The 21311-nt window shown below is 35.7% G+C and overlaps 1 protein-coding gene across 2 annotated transcripts in view; it reads left to right on the top strand.

The window, feature by feature from the left end:
* Positions 1-21087, top strand: part of LOC113514487 (uncharacterized) — a 31830-nt gene extending 10743 nt beyond the window's left edge. The window contains exons 10-23 of one of the 2 annotated variants that reach the window (XM_052896809.1): positions 103-254; positions 579-791; positions 1440-1574; positions 1915-1999; positions 2231-2420; positions 3213-3374; positions 3831-3952; positions 8240-8511; positions 9275-9380; positions 10720-10884; positions 12068-12237; positions 12638-12847; positions 13866-13942; positions 18237-21087. In XM_052896809.1, the coding sequence (XP_052752769.1) occupies positions 103-254; positions 579-791; positions 1440-1574; positions 1915-1999; positions 2231-2420; positions 3213-3374; positions 3831-3952; positions 8240-8511; positions 9275-9380; positions 10720-10884; positions 12068-12237; positions 12638-12847; positions 13866-13942; positions 18237-18369 (2192 nt within the window). In that variant the 3' untranslated portion in view covers positions 18370-21087. Of the gene's footprint in view, positions 1-102; positions 255-578; positions 792-1439; positions 1575-1914; positions 2000-2230; positions 2421-3212; positions 3375-3830; positions 3953-5743; positions 6899-8239; positions 8512-9274; positions 9381-10719; positions 10885-12067; positions 12238-12637; positions 12848-13865; positions 13943-18236 lie in introns of those variants that run through there. The other variant, XM_052896808.1, reaches the window with a different exon arrangement.
* Positions 21088-21311: the final 224 nt, after the last annotated feature.

The raw sequence follows: 21311 nt of genomic DNA, 5'->3' as shown, positions 1-21311 counted from the left end.
GATATATACCTTTGAAAATAACTAGAAATACACCTTTGTCAATCTCCTTATGGTTTCTTCATAATCTATTAATACATCTCTAGATGATTGTCTTTTTGGCAGGTACTGCTGACCAATATGAGCTGGGAGATTTAGGCGACAAGTATGGTTTACTGGAAGACGCACGTACCTTCACAACCACCTACAACGAGACCCAGATCACGTTGTATGGCCCCTACAGCATCATTGGGAGGTCTGTCGCTTTCCACAAAAAGGTAGGCACAAGAATGTGACTATTTAAGCGACTTTAAAAATGAGCACTTTCTCAAGAAAAAAGGACACGTCAACGTGTCCTTTTTGTAGTATGCATAATACAGCATGTATGTAGATAGGTCTTGTTAAGGATCTTTTAAAGAAATTCAAGTTTTTCGTAGGAGTCTAAACAAAAATCTTTAGTAAAGATTTCCTGCTATATCTCTATAGTTATAAGCAACAGTTACCAATTTCCGTTGTCTGTGTGTGTTCAGCTTATTTTTAAGGTGATCTTAAATTATTGTGACATTAGAAGTATTAATCAAAATCTACGATTGCACGAACAGAGTCGCGACAGGCGCTGGGCGTGTTCCTCCATCGAGCGTGGGTACAGCCCATCTGAAGCCAGGGAGCTGCGCGCAATAGCCTCGTTCCACCATCCTGGCGGGTTCGCCTACGGGTACATTCGTATGACGCAGCTCATACATAACGACGGCAGTGCCAGCGACACAGTCATAGAGGTCAAATTAAGGCATCCCGGCGTTAGAGACAGGAATCTTGTAAGTTGTGTATTTATGACTTTTATAAAATTTTAAATGACGAACACGGTGACGGCCCACTTGATGAAAAGTTTCTACCGTTGCCTGTAGACAGGAACCATAAAATGGATGTTTGCTTTCCCTGGTATTTAAAGAATGTACTTATGTATCATGATCATAACCGTCCTTTAATGTCTCACTTCCGGGTATAGGTGTCTTTATCTCTCTATGGAAGATACCCTTCCATGGAGGATTTCATGGAAGATCATCATCATATCAGCCTTTAACTATCCACTGACGAACCTCAGCCTTTCCCTCTTGGGATTTTGCCAGTAGTTAGGCTTTGGAGATGTTTTAAGAAGGACGCTGCTGCCTATTCTTTGACCTCCCTTAGTCGCATCTTACGACACCCACGGGAAAGGAATGGGTGGCCTATTCTATGCCGCGACAATATGGTTGGAAGAGTATATAACTATCTATAATCATATTGGCCAGGCGGATTTTTTGGCTTGTGAATTATTTTGAGTTTTCTGTCTCTTGCGTTTACGAGTAGAAGTAATTGCATTACTTTATTCCGCTTTGTTCCCCTAATTCTGAGAACTAAAAAGAGTAGTGGCATTTTTTTACTCCGTCAACATTCGGAGTACTGAAATTGTATCTGTTGTGTAGACAATGAACCACAACTGGAACATCTTCGTGAACCCAGTGGGCGTGGACGCGGCGGTGAAGGTGACCAACACGCGGTGCGTCGCCGGTGGCTACCGCTGGAACCCTTACTTCACGCAGCTGGCGGATCCGCTTAATGTGAGTTGAATTAATGATATGAACAGATCAGAGAACGACGAGATGTTTTATAGATACATTAGGTTAAAATTCTAATTTGATTTATAAATGCGGAATTGTGTGTCTACAAGTAGGTAGATTTTTATTCGTATCAATCAGTTGTTTGTTTCACGATAAAAATTGCTTATTAAATTAGTATGGGACTAACACAGGAGTGAAACCTTTCGACTACAATAACAATTGTAAAACTCGATCCAGAATCAGGGAAAAATAGCAAAAAAAATCTTATAAGTTGAACACTAATTTTTGAAGCTACTTCAAAATACAGACAATTTGGAAATCTCCTCATAAATATTTGCAGCACGACTTGTACAACCAAGAGTGTGGCGCGGACAATCCGTTGCGGTGTGACGTCGGCGACCTCACCGCTCGACTTGGAACTATCAGTAAGTTATCGATTACCTATTTAATTTCTTTCTTTAATATATTTTATAAATATATTAAAGAAATTTTATATTTTATTAATAAAGAACTATCGAGAAAAATCCTATCAAGTTCAATCACAACTAAAACAACGTATTGGTAACTCTTTCGGTGCGGATAAAAACTACCTTTCATACAGCGCGTTCGATTCTTTAAGAGTCTAATAAATGTGCGTTAAATAATTTTCTCTGCAGACATAGGAGGCGAACGTCAAATGTTCGTGGACAGCAATTTCCCACTAGAGGGCACTGTGAGCGCGATGGGGCGCTCCATCGTGATCTTCGGGCCGGAGCGGAGTGGCGAGAGGTTCGCGTGCGCCAACATAGAACCAGACAAGGATATCATCAAAGCCTTCAATATTATGAAGCCGCCGAGATTTGTTCTGTAAGTGTGACTTCAATAACTCCATTTTATTCATTCACATCCGAGGACTAAGGTATTGAAGATGCCTCATGTGTCAGAAATTGTACTGGTTCCCTTGTTTTGGGGTTTTTAGATTTGAGGGAAATCGGGAAGTCGAAACGTACTAGTATTCTTTATGAAATTGAATTTTGACTTACGTACATCAAGACTGTCGCGAATGTGTTCTTTAGGGATGCAATCAGCACGCGTAACTTCACACATCCAGCGTAGCATTTTCATCTCAGCAATGTGGTAATCCTGTACATGCTGTGAAAATATAGGCCATGTCTCGTTACGATATGTATATACATGGGTACTGATCTTATGATAGTCTTATAAAACAATTCATCAAGTTTAACTAGTACTTTGGGATCACAGATAACACCTGTCATCTAACGTCATGGTCTATGCCGTTCCAATTTGCGTCGTCTGGTCGTGATCAATATCACCGAAAACTTATAGTACCCAAGGTAATTTTAATGACATCAGAATCTTCTAGGGATACGTGGGTTATTGTAATATATGTACATACGTCATCGTATCATATATGTATAAATACATATTAGTTTACATCGTATATCTAGCTGGAGTGTCCTAAATACTCCTAATACGAAAACTTTACTAAGAATAAACCAATTGTTATCAAAATGTCACATCTGGCTGACTGAATTTTGGTTCGTTTTTACCACTCGATGGTCCATGTTGGGGCATACATTGCACTCGTAAGTACACAAGGTAGTGTGCACGAGCCGCTAAGCTCGTGGCGGTGCGCAGGGGCCTGTTCCTGGCGGAGGTGCGGCGCGTGCTGGGCGCGCCCGAGTGGGCGGTGGGCGTGGACGCGCGCCGCACGCGGCCGCTGCACGCCGGCGCCTGCCTGCACGTGCTGCTGCACTTCAGCGGCCCGCACGCCAACCGCCTCGAGCTCGACTTCACCAAGTTAGCATGCCTCTTTTATTTCTTCGTATTCCTGTATAACTGATATGTACACAATGAAAACAATTAGTAAAGGAATTGTTAATGATCTGGGCTAACTGCTTCATTGCTATCGATATGCACCCTATTAGGTCAACCTTCACGTAGTCCATAGTGGTTATTTTCTGGGGATTTTTTTTTATACCACAAATGTGACAAACAAGCATACAGCCCGTCTGATCATAAACGGTCACTTTAGCCTATCGACGCTTGTAACACCAAAGGTGCCACGTGCTCGTTGCCGACCCTGAAGAAACCTTAATATACCCTTTTTGAAGAACCCCATACTATAGTCTGTAGGGAAAATCTCTTCAGGGAACTCATTTCATAGCCCGAGCGTTATTTCTAAGGTACGTGACCATTTTGGTTCAAGCTCACTTTGGTTCAAGAAGTAAAACCTACTTCTTGATGTTTACGCAGGTTGCTGGCATCCGGGCGGCTGGATGAGCCCAGTATATTCATACCTGGTTACGTGGAAACCAAGAGGAAGAAGACAACCTCATATCGACAGTGTGGCGTCACAGATCCCAACGAGAAGAAAAGTGAGTTACAAGATTTATTTATTTATTAACAAAGAACAAACTGTCCAAAATAAATTTGAAATATTCATTAGGTATATTTGTGTAATTATAACATTTTAATAACAATTCATTTAAAGCGACTATCCAAACTATCCAAATTAGGGGAGTTTGACAGCCCCATTGCTACCAATATGCTCTATTAGGTCGACCTCCACGTGGTTCCCCATGGAAACCATCGTGAACAATTCTTGTTGAATTCGTCACGATGGGCTAACTGACCTACTTCATCCTCACCTATCATCCTTCACTGGTGCCCCGCCGGTGTATACCGTTGGCGCGGGTGGGGTTACCATTCCATTATCACCCATTAAAAAAAAACTATCCAAATTAAATGAAAAATGGAAAAAATCACTTATACAAGACACAGGCGCAAGCAGAGTCTGAATGAAGCCAGCGAACAACCTGTAAATAGATCCAACTCGAGTAGATTATCGTTTTAAAATTTACATGCTTAAGAACTTTCTTTTAATTCCTTTTTTTTTATCGACGAAAATGTAATGGTAAGGATTATCGTTCTATTTTCGTAAATTATTAATGCAGACGTCTGCCTTTTACGCTGGCGGAGTACTAGTGATATAATCAGGCCTGATGCTCTTCGTGACCAGATTTACTAGTATTAAACTAGTAATTGTTTATATCTATTATAAGTTTACTATTGTAATCTTTTGGAGGAAACAATAAAGAGTATCTATCTATCTATCTATCTAAACACGATGGTTTCTAGGGGACCAGGCGGAGGTCAATCTGATAGGATTTTTATGAGAACAAATTGGAATGGCAACTCTGCCCGCGCTATCTGTGAACATGAAGTTATGAAATTCGGCTCATTGTCACGAGTTTACCAAGAATTAACCACGAATGTTTCCACGTGGAGGTCTACTTGATTGGGTATATTCATTGAAATGGGGCTCTTGGTCCTTATTACTAAAGACACCTTCCCTACGATTTTTTTTTATACAACTTAGAATGGCAAACAAGCTGACGGTCCAACTGATGGAAAGTGGTAAACGTCGCCTATACACATGAGTAGTACCATGGACATAACAGAGTATACTGTTTCGCCCATGATACCCCCCATGTGTTGCCATTCCTGAGGACTCAGGTGTTATTCCTCTGTACCCAGTAAATTCACGCTATATCCCACCCTTCAAACCAAAACACAGCCATGCAAACACAGCTGCTTCACGGTTGAAACACGAATGGGACAGAGGTACCCAAGCAATCGACTTTTGTACAAAGTCTCCCTCTGGTGACTTTGTTAGCAGTGGAATCACTAGTTCCCGTTGCGTTAGTAAATCGTAGCTGTTTTTAGATAATGACATTCATATAATCAAGGTCATAGACAATGGCGTCTTTACTCACACAAGGCGTGACAGAAAACAGGGATATTTAATACAAAGGACTGTGAAGTATATATATTGTGATCCTTCGAGCCGGATTTTATCTGTTGCATTTTTGTACTAGTATGTTTATTTCCAGGGTGACCTGGATAATAATTATTCTAGAACTAGGGAAAATATTTCTAGAACTCACCTAGTCCCCCTTAAATACGTTTCTATATCTCTGTATAAAAACGATTGGCTTAAGTGTTACCATTCCATCAATAACCGACGTCTTGCTCATTCAAACTTCTTAGAATAAAATTCCAATATAAATATAGTAATTAATATATAAATATATATTTATATAAATAAATGTATATGATATGTATAATTGTAATAAATATAATAATTGCATTATTTATTGTTACAGAGAATTCGTTCATCTTTTCCCGATCTGCAGCGAGTCGTGTGCACGTCTCATTTCTTCTAATACTGACGTCTCTATTTATAATAAAAAAAAATAAATAATATATAAAAAAAATGTTCTATATGGATAACATTTATAGAATTAAAACTGAGGCATTCTACAACAATCAAAATTGTACCTGCAATACTTTAAAAAGACAATTTTATATTTGAACTTATTTAGTATAATTTTAGATGGAGCATCGAGTTGCAAAATACTTACATCTCATAACGCCATTTTCACTAAAACAGCTGAACTTAAATCAGAAATTTTTGAATATTCTGTAAATTATTAATGCCAATTAATTCCTCTTTTTCCGTCATAAAACAAACTGAATAAAACCTTATCTGGAAAAACAGTACAGGGTACGATAGAGAGAGAGATATTTAAAGAAGGTAAAACATATATATATAAAAAAAAAAAAAACTCTTGGTAGACGCGTATTTTTTTAAACGAAACTGTGCGTTATAGTATACATATATCTTAGTTGTCAGGAATGGCAACGCATGAGAGGTACCGTAAGCATCACGGTAGACTCTGTGACAGTATTTCCCAACCATTTTTGTGCCATGTCCCACTTGAACATTTCTAAAATTTTTATGCCCCATACATTATTTTTCCTGACAAAGTTTACTTGACGCTATAATTGTCCAGTTAATATTTTGGTAACGTCAAATGAAATTATACCTAATAAATATTCATAACATTTTTTTTATTTACTTTTTTTTGTTAAATTTGGCACCGATATATACTCTTAGCATTTAGTCGTAGTAGGGTTAAAATCGCTTCGAGTCCATTTTTAATTGGCCTCCTTAACTATCAAATTGCCTACCTGTGGGGCGTGGGCCCCACGTTGGGAAACTCCGCTCTATGGCGTTCACGGTGTTGTTCATTTTTATAGGCAATAGTTACCACATTCCATCAGGCGAGACGTCAGCTTGTTTAGCATTCCAAGCTACATAAAAATATAGTTATTAAAAGAACAATATTTGGGTTCAGTGTATTGATTTAAAAGTATATTTATAAAAGAAAGAAATCAAATTAAATCCTATCTAATAAGAGTGTCGCTCGTTCGTTTCTTCAAAATTTATTCCATTATTTTTTTTTATTTGGATATATATATATATATATATATATATATATATATATATATATATATATATATATATATATATATATATATATATATATATATATATATATATATATATATGTTTACTGTCTTTTTCCATGGCATGAATATAAATAATAAACGTTTATTATTAGAAGTATTTGTACAGACTGTTTTTAATGAGTAGGCACAAACTAGATTTTTTTATGTATATTTAAATGATTATATTAAACCAAATTTGTACAGTATAATAAATTGTTGTTGTTATTATTCACTTCGTTTTATTAAACTTACCACCCATTTCACAAAACAAATGGTAAAATTAATGAAAAAGATTATAAAAAGCTACATATTTTACTTTCCATTTATAACTTAAAAAAAAGGCGGTCTTCAAGTCGTCTGTATTTTTTATGTGTAATTACGCAATAACTTGGCCAATTTCGAATCCAATTAGAAAAATTGGTTCAACTAATTTGGTCAGGTATATTTATACATACCTGTATATATGCGGTAGAGATAGTATTGGCCATGTCCAATGACCAATACTATGACGTAACTGGGTACCCCATCAAAATCAAATTTAAATCATCCTTATTCAAATAAACTTGTACACAAGCCGTTTTAAATTGTCATTTTTATGAATACATGGCTCGGAAAGTTGTTATACTCGTATGTTGAGAAGAGCCCGCAAGAGCCCGCCCCTGTACTGTTATGCGTTATGCTACGTTGCAAAATTGACAAATGGAGTAAATAAATAACTTTATGGTATCCAAGAGAAGACACTAGAAGAAAGGGGCGTTCGAAAATAAGATGGATAGACGACATCCGTCAAACTTTAGGGCCTTACTGGAGTAGAGTGGCGGAGGATAGAGTTCAGTGGGGAGAGCTGGAGGTGGCCTATGCCAGGAGGCACACCGAATTAAAAGATATAGTAAATAGAAAGGGAATATATATATATATATATATATATATATATATATATATATATATATATATATATATATATATATATATATATATATATATATATATATATATAACAATTATATGGTCGTTGAAAACCTGTGCATGATAGACAAACACCATGCATGTATAAAATAATATTATAATAATTATAACCTTGAGTACATTTACTTATTTGAATCATATTAAAATATATAAAATTCATGCCACCTGTACTCAAATACAATGTTCTCTACATTTCATCTCTGAAGTGCACTCGCTCGACGCATGCGCGGACACAAATCGATTTGCACCCCCGTCTTCATTCACAGTCCAAACATATCAGTGAACATTCAAAATGCATTCAAAAATTCATTTAATATTATTATTAACGTACATATATACAGTGTACGCGAATTTAGAAGGTCCGTTCTTGTTTTTCGGTCCAAAATCGCTTGAGAAATACAAAAGGCCAGCACTTAAATATTTAGGTCAAGATGACCTGATGAGGGTATACGGCGAACAGGCGGCGATAGTCGTCTTCAACAACCAGGACTCGGTGCCACTGTCGAGTGGGTACTTCCCCAGGTTAAGGAAGATGCTGGAGGGACAGGCTACGTTGGTGTTGCCTCAGGACTTCTTGGACGTACATCCGGATTATATCAGTAACGAAACACAGGTGAGTTAAAGTAACTTTCAATAGCAGTTGATGGTAATCTAAATAAACGAGTTATTGTTATAACTGTAGGACAGTCTGCTGATGTTCAATGATATTATTTATTTGTTTTGTTTGTTTTATCCAACTTAGAATGGCAAACAAACTGACGGCCCACCTGATGGAAAGTGGTAACCATCGCCTATAGACATGAGCAGTACCATGGACATAACAGAGTATACTGTTTCGCCCATGATACCCCCCATGCGTTGCCATTCCTGAGGAATCAGGTGTTATTTCTCTGTACCCAGTAAATTCACGTCATATTCCAGCCTTCAAACCGAAACACAGTCACGCAAACACAACTGCTTCACGGTTGAAACACGAATGGGACAGAGGTACCCAAGCAATCGACTTTTGTACAAAGTCTCCCTTATTTATTTATTGCATGGCCCATGGATAATATATACCTAGGTTATATATATAGTTTATTTATAGCAGATAGTACAAATAAATAATCGATTATTTCATTTAGTGTTTACATTTGTTAATAATTTTATTTGGATACTGTTCCCGTGATCATCTTTTTATCAAAAAATGTGATTAATTCACCGAAGTGTCTCTTATGGCGCACTTTTATCTGTTCTGATTCTATTTTACACATACAGTGCATTCTCAGATATCGCTGGTACTGTTCATGTCTTTAGGTGCCGGTTACCAATTTCCATTAGGCACCATTCTACATATATATGTAATTTACTTACTTTTAATTACTGTCTCGTTTCAGATGCTAACTCTACAAGGGCCGTGGTCAGAGCGGGACGCTCAAATGACGGAGACCTTTGCCCGTTTACAGGACATATATGGCTCAGGGCGTGTGCTTGGAATACTGGGTTGGTAACGATATAAGTAATTTTATTACAATAATAAAAATGTAACTGAAAATGTAAATGAATGGAGATGTCGGTAGGGGCCGCGCTAGACGGACGTATGTTGACCAAATAGACAACATACTGTACAAGGGCCAAATTAAAAGTACCCGTAACTGGCGAGTGTGTATGAAAAGATTGATGAATGTGGAAGAAGCGAAAGAGGTTTGTTTGAATCGAAGCACTTGGCGTTCCATTGTTTCTGCCTACCCTATGTATGTATGTAATAAAAATGTATCTACACAATGTTTGTATATGGAAGATATGTAAAAAAAAATTAACAAGAATCTTAAGTAAGACCGATAGAGGCCAAAACAATAATTTACAGAAATTTTGTCTACCTATATATTCCTTCTGGCGTCACGTGAAAGCAAAAATCACGATTTTCACAGCTGTATACAACTATGTGTTTTATTATGTTATGTATGTGTTTTACTTTGATAGCCCATGTGAAGTAGTTTATTTAATAAATTTTTCTATTTTTGAAATCTACGCGTAGGATGTAGCGGACAAAAAGCAATACTAGCATGTTTCAATATGGGTACATAATTTTTTTTTATATAACTTAGAATGGCAAACAAGCTGACGGTCCAAATGATGGAATTTAAGAAACCGTCGTTATTATTATTCGATGAAAAACCATGGACGTAACAGAGATGACTTTTCGCTCGTCCAACAAAATCTTCCTCTAATGAAAAGTGTTGCCAGAATTCAACTGTAAATTTCATTTTACTTATTTATTTAGATTTTATTGTAGCATTTATAAAAAAAATAATAAATTTAGTTTAAGTTAAGCAGTAATTGTAATGAGGATATTGACAATTTAAATATATAATTTTATTGTAATAAATAAAAAGAATAAAATTATTGTCAATGATTAGCGCCTAGCGTTTACGATGAGCAATATTTTGACGATTGTCGTATTTGTCTTTATAATGCAGTCTGAACTACAACGTTAAACAGTTGTGTTTGCATGGCTGTGTTTTAGTTTGAAGAGTGGGATAAGGCAGTGAATTTACAGGGTACAGAGGAATAACACCTGAGTCCTCAGGAATGGCAACGCATGGGGGGTATCATGGGCGAAACAGTATACTCTGTTATGTCCATGGTACTGCTCATGTCTATAGGCGACGGTTATCACTTTCCATCAGGTGGACCGTCAGCTTGTCTGCCATTCTATGTTGTATAAAAAAAAATTTAGTTGTTGATATGTTTTATCTTTTTCTCACCAACTCGGAACCACATGTGGGAAAGAGATACGTAAACACGACGACTTTTGTACAACGTTTCCGTTTGTTAATAGGCAATTCGGTGTCCCGAAGCCAGTCGGCGGACTATGAGAGCGAGTCGTGGCCGCGCGCGAGGCGGCAGGCTGCCGAGGAGGCAACCACCAGTGACAGCACTGCTGCGGACGATGACAAGCCTGGCGGGCGCGCGCTACCCAAGTACGCGTTATACAATGCCACTGGTGCGTATACTGAACACTAGCTCTTGGCCGCGACTTCGCACGCGTGAATTATGATAACACACACCAGGTCCCTTAGACTCGTTGTAGATAGACTGAGATAATGACAACTGATATCTCATTCGGGTTAATATAATATCATCATTTTTAATGTATTCGTACTTTAAAACAATTTTGAACGGAAAGCCGCAACATCCTTTTACCCTCCTTATCTGTGGGGAAACGAATTGTTAGTAATGGGGTCAAATAACCCCATTACTAACAATATACCCTATCAGGTCGACCTTTACGTGGTTCTCCCTGGAAACCATCGTGCTTAATTCTAGTTGAATTCGTCAGGATGGGCTAACTGATTTGCTTTCATGCTCATCTGTCATTTCTCATTGGTACCCTGTTTATAGGTGATAATAAAATAGTAGCTCCACTACACTGGCGGGGTACCAATGAAGGATGATAGACGAGGATGAAACATGTCAGTTAGCCCATCGTGACGAATTCAACGAGAATTGTTCACGATGGTTTCCAGGGGGAACCACGCGGAGGTTGAACTGATAGGGCGTATTGCTAGCAATGGGGCTGTCAAACTCCATTGCTAACAATTCCTTCCCCCCATTGGTACCCTGTTAGTGTATACCTATAACGCAGGCGGGGTTACCATATACCCATTAAAATACCCTCTTTACCTATCCATATTCCCGATCAAATCTGGGCTCACATTGGGGGTTTTTTTTAATGGGTGATAATGGAATGGTAACCCTGCCTGCGCTATCGGGATACGCCGGCGGGGCACCAGTGAAGAATAATAGGTGAGGATAAAGCAGGTCAGTTGGTCCATCGTGACGAATTTAATAACAATTGTTCACGATATTTTCCAGGGGGAACCACGTGGAGGTCGATCTAATAGGGCATATTACTAGCAATGGTGTCAAACTTATTGCTAACAATCCCTTTCCCCCCTCATATTGGGGGTAGGTGGACGTATGAATGGGTGTTTCTCTTTCATGCAAAAACTACTAAACAGATTTACATGAAATTTGATACACAGATAGGTTATGTCCTAACTTAGAATATACAATATTTTATACTATTATGCAGATTCACACACGCGGGACACAGTATTAAGATATAGCTTTTTTTATATTCGAAAAGGATACTAACTTCGCTTCGTTTATTGCGTTCGTTTCAGGTCAGCCTGGTAAAAATGCCCTCCTGTACTCGTCGGGGTGGCCGGAGCTGCGGTGGACCAACGGTACGGTGATCGTGCTGAATGCGCCGGTGGGGGAGCCCACCGTGAAGCCCACCAGGCTCTACACCATACTGGTGGTGCGGTTTGCTGACGGCGACACCAGGGATAAGGTGGGCTTATAATTAAAATTATATTTGCACGTATTTATATATATATATATATATAATAATCGGGTATATATATTTATATATATATATATATATATATATATATATATATATATATATATATATATATATATATATATATATATATATATATATATATATATATATATATATATATATATATATATGAATTCATCATGATGGGCTAACTGGCCTGTTTTCATTTTCATCTATCGCCCTTCACTGGTGCTCCGCCAGCGTATCCCGTTAGCGCAGGCGGGGTTACCATACCATTTTCACCCATTAAAAAAAAATCTTATCGTTGATCATTGCGTATTAAAAACTGGATAGAAAACTGTGAACCAACAGTGATATTTAGTTGATTCATATTTCTCATTTGCAGATAACTTTAGAGTTCAGTTTCAAACAAGCCGCCGGCTGGTGGACGGCGGTCGGTGTGGAGGTGAAGTTCGGGCTGGAGACGACTGGCCTGAACTTGAAGGCACCAGCGCCCCCTGACGCGCCTTCCGCCGTCCTCGGCCGGGCGTATCACTGCTCACAGCCTTTAGTCTACTCCTCTGAAGAGGCGACGTTGACGCTACCTGATATTCAGGTGAGGTTTATTTCTTCACAATCACAAGTTTTTTTTAATGGATGATAATGGAATGGTAGCCCCACCTGCGCTATTGGTCTACACCGGTGGGGCACCAGTGAAGAATGATAGGTGAGGATGAAGTAGGTCAGTTAGCTCATCGTGACGAATTCAACAAGAATTGTTCACGATGGTTTCCAGGGGGAACCAGGTGGAGGTCGACCTAATAAGGCATATTGCTAGCAATGGGGCTGTCAAATTCCATTGCTAACAATCCCTTTCCCCCCAATCACAAGGTGTTGTTATCATAGATTTTACCAGTTAGTTGATAAGAACTATTTTGTTTAATTCTGCTACCATTAGTTTGCGTGCAGAGGTTTGTTTGAATCGAAGCATTTGGCGTTCCATTGTTTCTGCCTACCCTAATGGGAGACAGGCGTGACAGATATGTATGTATGTAGTTTGTGTGCGACTGCCAACGTTCGAAGAATTATTACTACTATTATTATCAGCGCTTCCTTATTAGACATCAGCCTCTGACCGCTATACAGTCCACGCACGTTTTGCGACATGTGTTTTTATCTCTAAACGAGGCGTCTTCAGGTGAATTATTATATCGCTGCTGGAGCCTAGTATTAACTTTTCGACGCCCAAATTGCGAATCGTAGTAGTATAGTAACTAACTAGTGATATGAACTTCTGAGACCAATAAGTTACCTTAGTCGCCTCTTACGACACCCACGGGAAAGAAAGGGACGACCCCTTCTATGCCGGGACCACACGGCGATATATAATTTTTTAATCTTAACTTTAATTAATTTTGAGGGCGAAGCAATAAACTGAGTTGTGGCCATTTTGTATTGCTATGGCACACTCACAAACGAAAATTGTATTTAGCTTTATGTATTTTTTTAACCATTTATGTTATCTCGCTTTTTTTTGTATATGTATGTTGTAATTTGTGTGCTGTAAGTAATGCAAATAAATTATCTATCTATCTATCGATATGGATTCCACCCGGCGTGCCTCGTCCTTTCAGATGCAGCCGTACATGGACAGCACTGGGAAGTTCGCGGACGCCTTCGACTGTGTCGGCTTCACTACAGTCCCTATATGGTGAGATTTGTTTATTTTATTTATATTTATTATTATTTTGTTTATATTATTTTTACTTTCCACAACTGTACTGATGTTAGTGGAATACACCGTATGGTCTCGGGTTCGATTTATACATAATACAAACATTTGTATTTATGAGTATATTATGTACCAATATACCAAGAAAATTATTACATACAGAATGCACATCGCCTAAGTTAAAGAATCAGGACTCCAATATCTGTAATAATATAAATATATTGAAATCATTACCAAACCGTGCGGATACATGTAAAGATAATCCAGAAAGCAATATATCCGCTTCTGTCTCTCCTTCTGTCTTATTAACTACTACAAAGAAAAAATTAAATGTAGAATCGATCCAGCAGAAAAAAGTAATTATTATGGCTGATGAACAAGGAAGAGGACTGCGACAAAAAATGCAAAATTTGTTAGGATCACAATACAAAGTACATTGCACTTTTAAACCAGGAGCACGTTTGAGTGATATAATTGGTCAGAATGTACAATCTCAGAACTCTTTGACGGAAAATGATTATATAATTGTTTTGGGTGGTATACATGATAAGAATCCATATGAATGCATATCGTACTTGTATTGTTTTTTAAATAATTTAAAATGTAAAGCTAATGTATTAATAGGAGAAATACCAAAAAATGTTGTGTTAAATGAACGTAAACTAAATAGTAACCTAAAAATGATTTGTAACCAATTTAAAAATGTAACTTTCATTAACATGGACTTCAGTAGATATTTGCCATACAAAAATTATTTTACAACGCATATTAGCCAAAGATTGCTTAAAGATATATTGATGATTGACTATAAAATTAAATATAATATATATATGCAAAAAAGCAAAAATAATATAAGTTCACAATATAAAAATACATTGACCAGAACATATGTATCTCAGTCCACTCAGACGGAGACAGAATATGTGATACAGGCCACGCAAGCAGGAGTTGAATATCAAAATGAAAATGAAAATTCAGATACTTGTTTTCGTCTTTAATACGCGTAATAAAGGTTTAACTGCATGCGCTCCTACAAACATATTTTATCAAAATGTTTGTGGTCTTAGAACGAAATTGGATCAATTGGAGTTATATTTCGAAATGCTTCTTAATTCACCTGATTACGTTTGTATTTCCGAACATTTTTTAAAAATGGATTCTCTAACTTCAATAAATTTTACGAAGTATGATTTAAAATCATGTTATTCTAGAATTAATAAAAAGAGAGGCGGCACTCTAATATTAGTTAATAAGAACAGACAAGCAAAAAATATTGTTGCTTGTGAAAAATTCAGTGATGAAAGGCATTTTGAAATATGTGGAGTTCAGGATTCTAGCACAGGGATAAATTATTTTTGTTGTTATCAAAATGGTTCTAACGTTGACACTTTTATTGAAAAATTTGAATTATTTTTACAGTATTACTTTGATAAGAAATGTATAATATGTGGTGACTTCAATATTGACTTAGCAAAAGAAAGTAAAATGAAAGTTGACTTTATAAACTTAATCAAATCGTATAATTTTAGATATCTTATTAATGACATCACATATGTGAGAAATGAATCCCACTCATGTATTGATAATCTATTAACAAACCTATCAGACAATTCATTTACTAACACTACAGTAGATTATAATGGACTTTCAGACGGGCATGCAGCTATCATGACTCAAGTCTTATCAGAAAATTTTAACCAAGAAAAATGGAAGCAAAAATATATAAGCGTTGAAAAAGAATTTTTAATGCATACAATAATAGAAATTTTAGACAGAGCTTAAAGAAAGTGAAATGGCTTCAATTGGGTATAAATGACTTTTTGCATAAATTCAGTGATATTTTTAGAAAAAGTTTTAGAAAGAAAATAATCAAAACTAATATTCGTAATAATGGAAAATTGAAGTGGGTAACGAAAGGTATTAGAGTTTCTAGCAAAATGAAACGTATTCTCTGTACTTTGGATAATAACCATAACCACGTGAGCTTATATAATTATCGGAAAAAATACATAAATATTTACAGGAAGGTAATAAGACATTCAAAAACGTTCACTGTGCAAAATAGTATAAATAATTGTAAAAACTCCAACAAAGAAATATGGAAAGTTGTAAATAAATATAGAAATAACAAATTTTCGACTATACATGAGAAAATTATACTAAAATCAAATAATATAACTATCAAAGATCCTAAAGAAATTATAGAAATGTTTTCTAATAAATTTGATTGCAGTAAAAAAATAAATACTACAAATATTCAAGAAGCAATGGCAATATTACACAGAAATGGTTTGAAGCCTGAAAAAAACATTGAGTTCCGACAAACTACTGTATCAGAAGTAACCTCTGTAGTAAAGAAAATGGAAAATAAAAATTCAAGTGGCTACGATGATATGCCCTCAAAAATAATTAAGGATAATATTGACATATTGGCAGAGCCCTTATCGTATTTATTTAATGCATGTATTAATCAAGGCATTTTTCCAGATCAATTAAAAATATCAAAAATTATTCCCGTACATAAGAAGTTGTCAAAATCTGATGTAAATAATTATAGACCAATTGCTCTTCCCCCAATATTATCAAAAATTTTTGAAAAGTTAATTAAAGTACAATTAATGACTCACCTTAATACAAATAAGTTGTTGAATGGACGTCAGTTTGGATATCAAAAAGGAGTTGGAACGTCTGATGCAATAGATACTATGATCGACGACATAACAAGACGACTTAATGAAAAATTGAAAGTAGCTGGAATATTCCTGGACTTGAGCTCTGCCTTCGACACTATTGACCATGACGTACTGATAAATAAAATTCATTACTATGGTGTTACAGATAAATCTCTTTCCTTACTGAAGTCCTATTTAAGTAACAGAAAACAGTTTGTAGAAATTGTAGACATAGATGACGATGGCATGAAAAAGTCATATAAATCAGCACTAGCAACTGTAACAAGAGGTGTACCTCAGGGTTCAGTATTAGGCCCAATATTTTTCATAATATTTTTGAATGATTTAATAAATTATATGTACAATTTGTTCTTTGATATTGGGATAGTTATTTTTGCTGACGATACAAATGCAGTAATTTCTGGTAATAATGTAACGGATTTGAGCAATAAGACTAATGCAGTAATGACGGCTTTTAACACGTGGTTTTCAGTAAATAACCTGATACTAAATACATCTAAGACTAATGTCATGGTGTTTAAAACAACAGTTAGAAATAACCAAAGCCTTAGTATACATGTAAATGGAGTAGCTCTCAAAATGGTTGAAACAATGAAATTCTTAGGTATATATTTAGATTCGCTCTTAAATTGGAAAGCTGAAGTAAGTGCAGTAGACGACGCTATAAGCTCTGCATGCTATGCACTTCGTACTCTGAGAGAAGAGCTTACAGAAAACCAGTTGTTGACAATCTATTATGCTTTGGTAGAATCGCGATTACGATATAGCATAAAATTTTGGGGAAATAGCTACAAGTATAACACAAATAGAGCATTTATAGCACAAAAGAGAGCCATTAGAGCCATGGTTCATATTCCTCCCTGGGAATCGTGTGCAGGACATTTTAGAAGACTAAAAATACTTACTGTTCCAAGCCTATATATTCATGTTCTGCTAATAGATTTAATTAAAAATAGACATTTATATGAATCAGAGGATAGAATGAAACAACGATTAATTACAAGAAGGATGGATTTACAAAAGGTTATTGTACCCACATTTAACATAGTACAACATTGTCCACGAAACCAAGCGGTGGTATATATTTAATAAGCTGCCTAAGGAATTAAAGTCACTGAATGATTTAAATATCTTCAGGACAAAATTGAAGTCATTACTGCTAGAAAGGTGTCTGTACTCAATTGACGAATTCTAATTATAGTAAATTTGAATATATACCTATATTGTTTATGTTAAGGGATGACTAAGTGACTATAATATTTGTTTTATGCTTGATTTAATTTATATTTTATATAGTGTATGAAATTATTGTATCTACTATAACATTCAAATACAAATTTTTGTTTATGAATAAATAAAATAAAAAATAAAAAAATAAATATTTGTTTGTATTTGTCTGGGTGATTTTTTTTTATACATAATATGTATGAATTTATAAAAAAAAAGTATCTCTATTAGGTGTCTCTTTCTTAATCTATTTTTTTTATTTACCTATGGTTTGTACCAAGTAACATAATAAAAAAAAATTTAATATAAATAAGTAAAATATTTTCATTTTATTATAATTTCTTCAATTGCAGGTCTGGTTTAATGGTGACCTTCATAATGCTGATAGGTCTCGGCATATCAATCTCCATGATCTTGGACATAAAGACGATGGACCGCTTCGAGAACAACAGGAGCAAGCAGCTGACCATCACGGTCAGCGAGTGAATTGTGGACATGTACATAATGTTATGTTGCTATTAATGACTACAATATTAATGTTCCGAAGTAACTTTCCTGTATTATTAGAGACAACTCACACTTACTCACCTCCATTCGCGTTTCGCTGAACGATCTTGGTCACACATACGAGTATACAGCTTTGCTTCTATCAGCCGCGTACGGCGTCGTAAGAATGAGAAAAGCCGTCATAGCGTGCTATCTCCGCTGAAACGCTTGTCTACTGCGTACGGCGTTGAATATGCTGCATTTCGTAAAAATAAAATAATTATAATTACTATAAAATACGTCTGCACTCTTTACTCCTTGCGTACATAATGATTACGCAATAATAAATCAAATCAATGCAGAAACAATACAGGTCGCAACTTGTCGACAAGGAGTCGCGAAACATCCCTGTAAAGAGCTGTTTCGCCGCGTTCGACGGTGAATGCGGCGGAACAGCGCTGATCGCTCTCAATAGCATTCGCATGATAAATACACATTAATCCTCATTTTATACTGAGTTGCTGCGAAAGCAGAATAAACGCGGAACGCTGAATGGATGCGTACACGTCTCCATACAAAATCGTTGTATTCTATGGATAAAAGCTGAATAGAGCTGAATAAGTGTGAGTAGTCCCTTAACAGGAACATAGGTTTCATGCGTGAGACGCCATCTTTGTTACGACCGTAACGCTTTGTTCTCTTGTTCCAATGTTATATATTGTAAAATTATCAATAATTGTAATAAATTTTCGAATAGTGGCTTAAAGTGGATATACTGTAAATGTATGGGACGGAAAGTTAATAGCTTTCTTTTAAAGGATTGTTTAATCGGTAAATTTGAATATTTTTTACAAGGATATGATGGAAGGGAAAACTCTTTGTTAGTATGACAGCCTTTTTTTTAAAGTTTTTTTTCAATGTTTAACTTACTATTCCCCGTTCTATTTTAACTTCACCCTCTAATTAAGATGGATGTAGATGGTAAACAGATACAGATCTAGTTGGACGACACTGCAACGGTTGCGGGTTCGATTTCTGAACAATACAAACATTTGTATTGATTATGTATATTTGTATTAGTGTGGGAATTTTTTATGTAGTATACGTATGTATTTAGTATGTTTAGATGGTGTTCTATTAAACATAGTATAAGCATTATTTTTTTTACATTTATGTGAAGCTGATAAATGTTCTCGTGTCGTAGCCGTTTGTAATATTTAATTTTAAATTCCAAATTTCAAACGTCGGCAATAAAGAAGCAGGTATGTAGGTACTATTTACCTGGAAAAGGTTTTCCATTGCGTTAAGTCCTGATTGTGTATTTGAAATATGTTCTACATATCATTTATTCCCAATTAGAAAAAAATATTTACATTGATATTTAATAATAAGTTAATGATAGTAAATTTCCATGTCTCATACAATATATAATTTATTATTCTTAGGTCATAAGAACAGAAAACTTATGGAATAACAACTTACATATATGATAAAGTCTAATATTTTAAACAAATCTCGGACTTGATGTAAGAGGGACGAAACAAAAGAGAGAAAGAGAGAGAGAGAATAGAGAAATATTCATATCGTCATAGTCGTAGAATACTGACGGATCTATATATGTAATATTTGTCAGGTCCGTTAGTATTCTACGACGATGACGATATTTCTTCAGAAAAAATTGCCGAATTCAAAATTCTATATGTATTATACAAATACGAAATTGGAAATAAAATTCGATAAAAAGGTTTTATTGTCGACTATATATTAAAATAATCAGTTTGGAAATATAGTAGATAATTGTTATTGCTTAATGTGAGATAAAATAATTTAATGGACCCTAATAATGGTATGAGATGACTAATATCGTAAGTAGTCGACTCGTCTGGCTGAGTGTGCTGAGTGAGCTGACTTGTCCCTGTAGTCAAATGTAAAGAGATTCGAGTTTCTAGAGTTTTAAAACAACGGGTCTACAATGAAATGAAATTCCGAAATTTCGGACTCAGTTTTGTGTTTTTGTTTATATCAAAATCGGACCAATAAATGGAATTGAACATTTCGTTCGTCATAGATCCTATCATAAAAGTCCAAAAGAACAATATTTTAACATTTTTAATATGTCCAAATGTATTATGTAATTTTAACATCAAATTTCTGTTTCGTTTGGCTCCGAAATTTCGGAAAACATTTCATGGTAGGCCCACAGGAAGCTAATGGATTAGAAAATTGTTCGAGATGTTATTTTAAATTGGAAATATATATGTCAGCAGGTATATGTGAGTTATATTACAATAAATCAGTCGACTATCATCGTAGTCAACGCAACGGGTGGCTGAATGGGCTGAGTAAGTCGACTTGTCCCTTGACTAGGCTGAGTAAGTCGACTTGCCCTTTGACTAGGCTGAGTAAGTTGGAATTCGAATTATTATTGGAAGTCGAATGTGAATAGATTCGTGTACTTATGTAGAGTTTTAAAACAGTAAACTTGTGTACTAGAGAATTGTTTGAGATTTGTTTTAATTCAAATATATCAGTAAAAGTACATATGTATGAGTTATAATATTATTACAAATCATAGGTCTTTTAATTACATGAAATACCGATTCATATATATTATTATATTTAGAAATGTTTGTATGGATTAATGGAGAATTTGTTATAAATGACATTTAAAGTTCAGATGGATGTATATTTCAACACATATTAAAAGAACATATCATTTGTATTGACTTTTATTTCTACTTTTAACATAAGTTCGAGTCTAAGCATAAGGGTTTCCTGATACTAAATGGCCACAGACCAACATGGGAGTAAAACCTATGGATTGTAAATTATTAAATATAATTATACCCTTGGTATTGCAGGCGTTCATAGGCTATGGTAACCACTTACCATCAGGTGAGCCGTATGCTTGTTTGCCACCTCAGTGGTATAAAAAAATTAGT

This window comes from Galleria mellonella, unplaced genomic scaffold (assembly GCF_026898425.1).
Source record: "Galleria mellonella isolate WM207_F2 unplaced genomic scaffold, CSIRO_AGI_GalMel_v1 utg35, whole genome shotgun sequence".
Taxonomy (NCBI): Eukaryota; Metazoa; Arthropoda; class Insecta; order Lepidoptera; family Pyralidae; genus Galleria; species Galleria mellonella.
The sequence above is the reverse complement of the archived record's forward strand: the minus strand, read 5'-3'. Positions and strand labels throughout refer to the sequence as shown.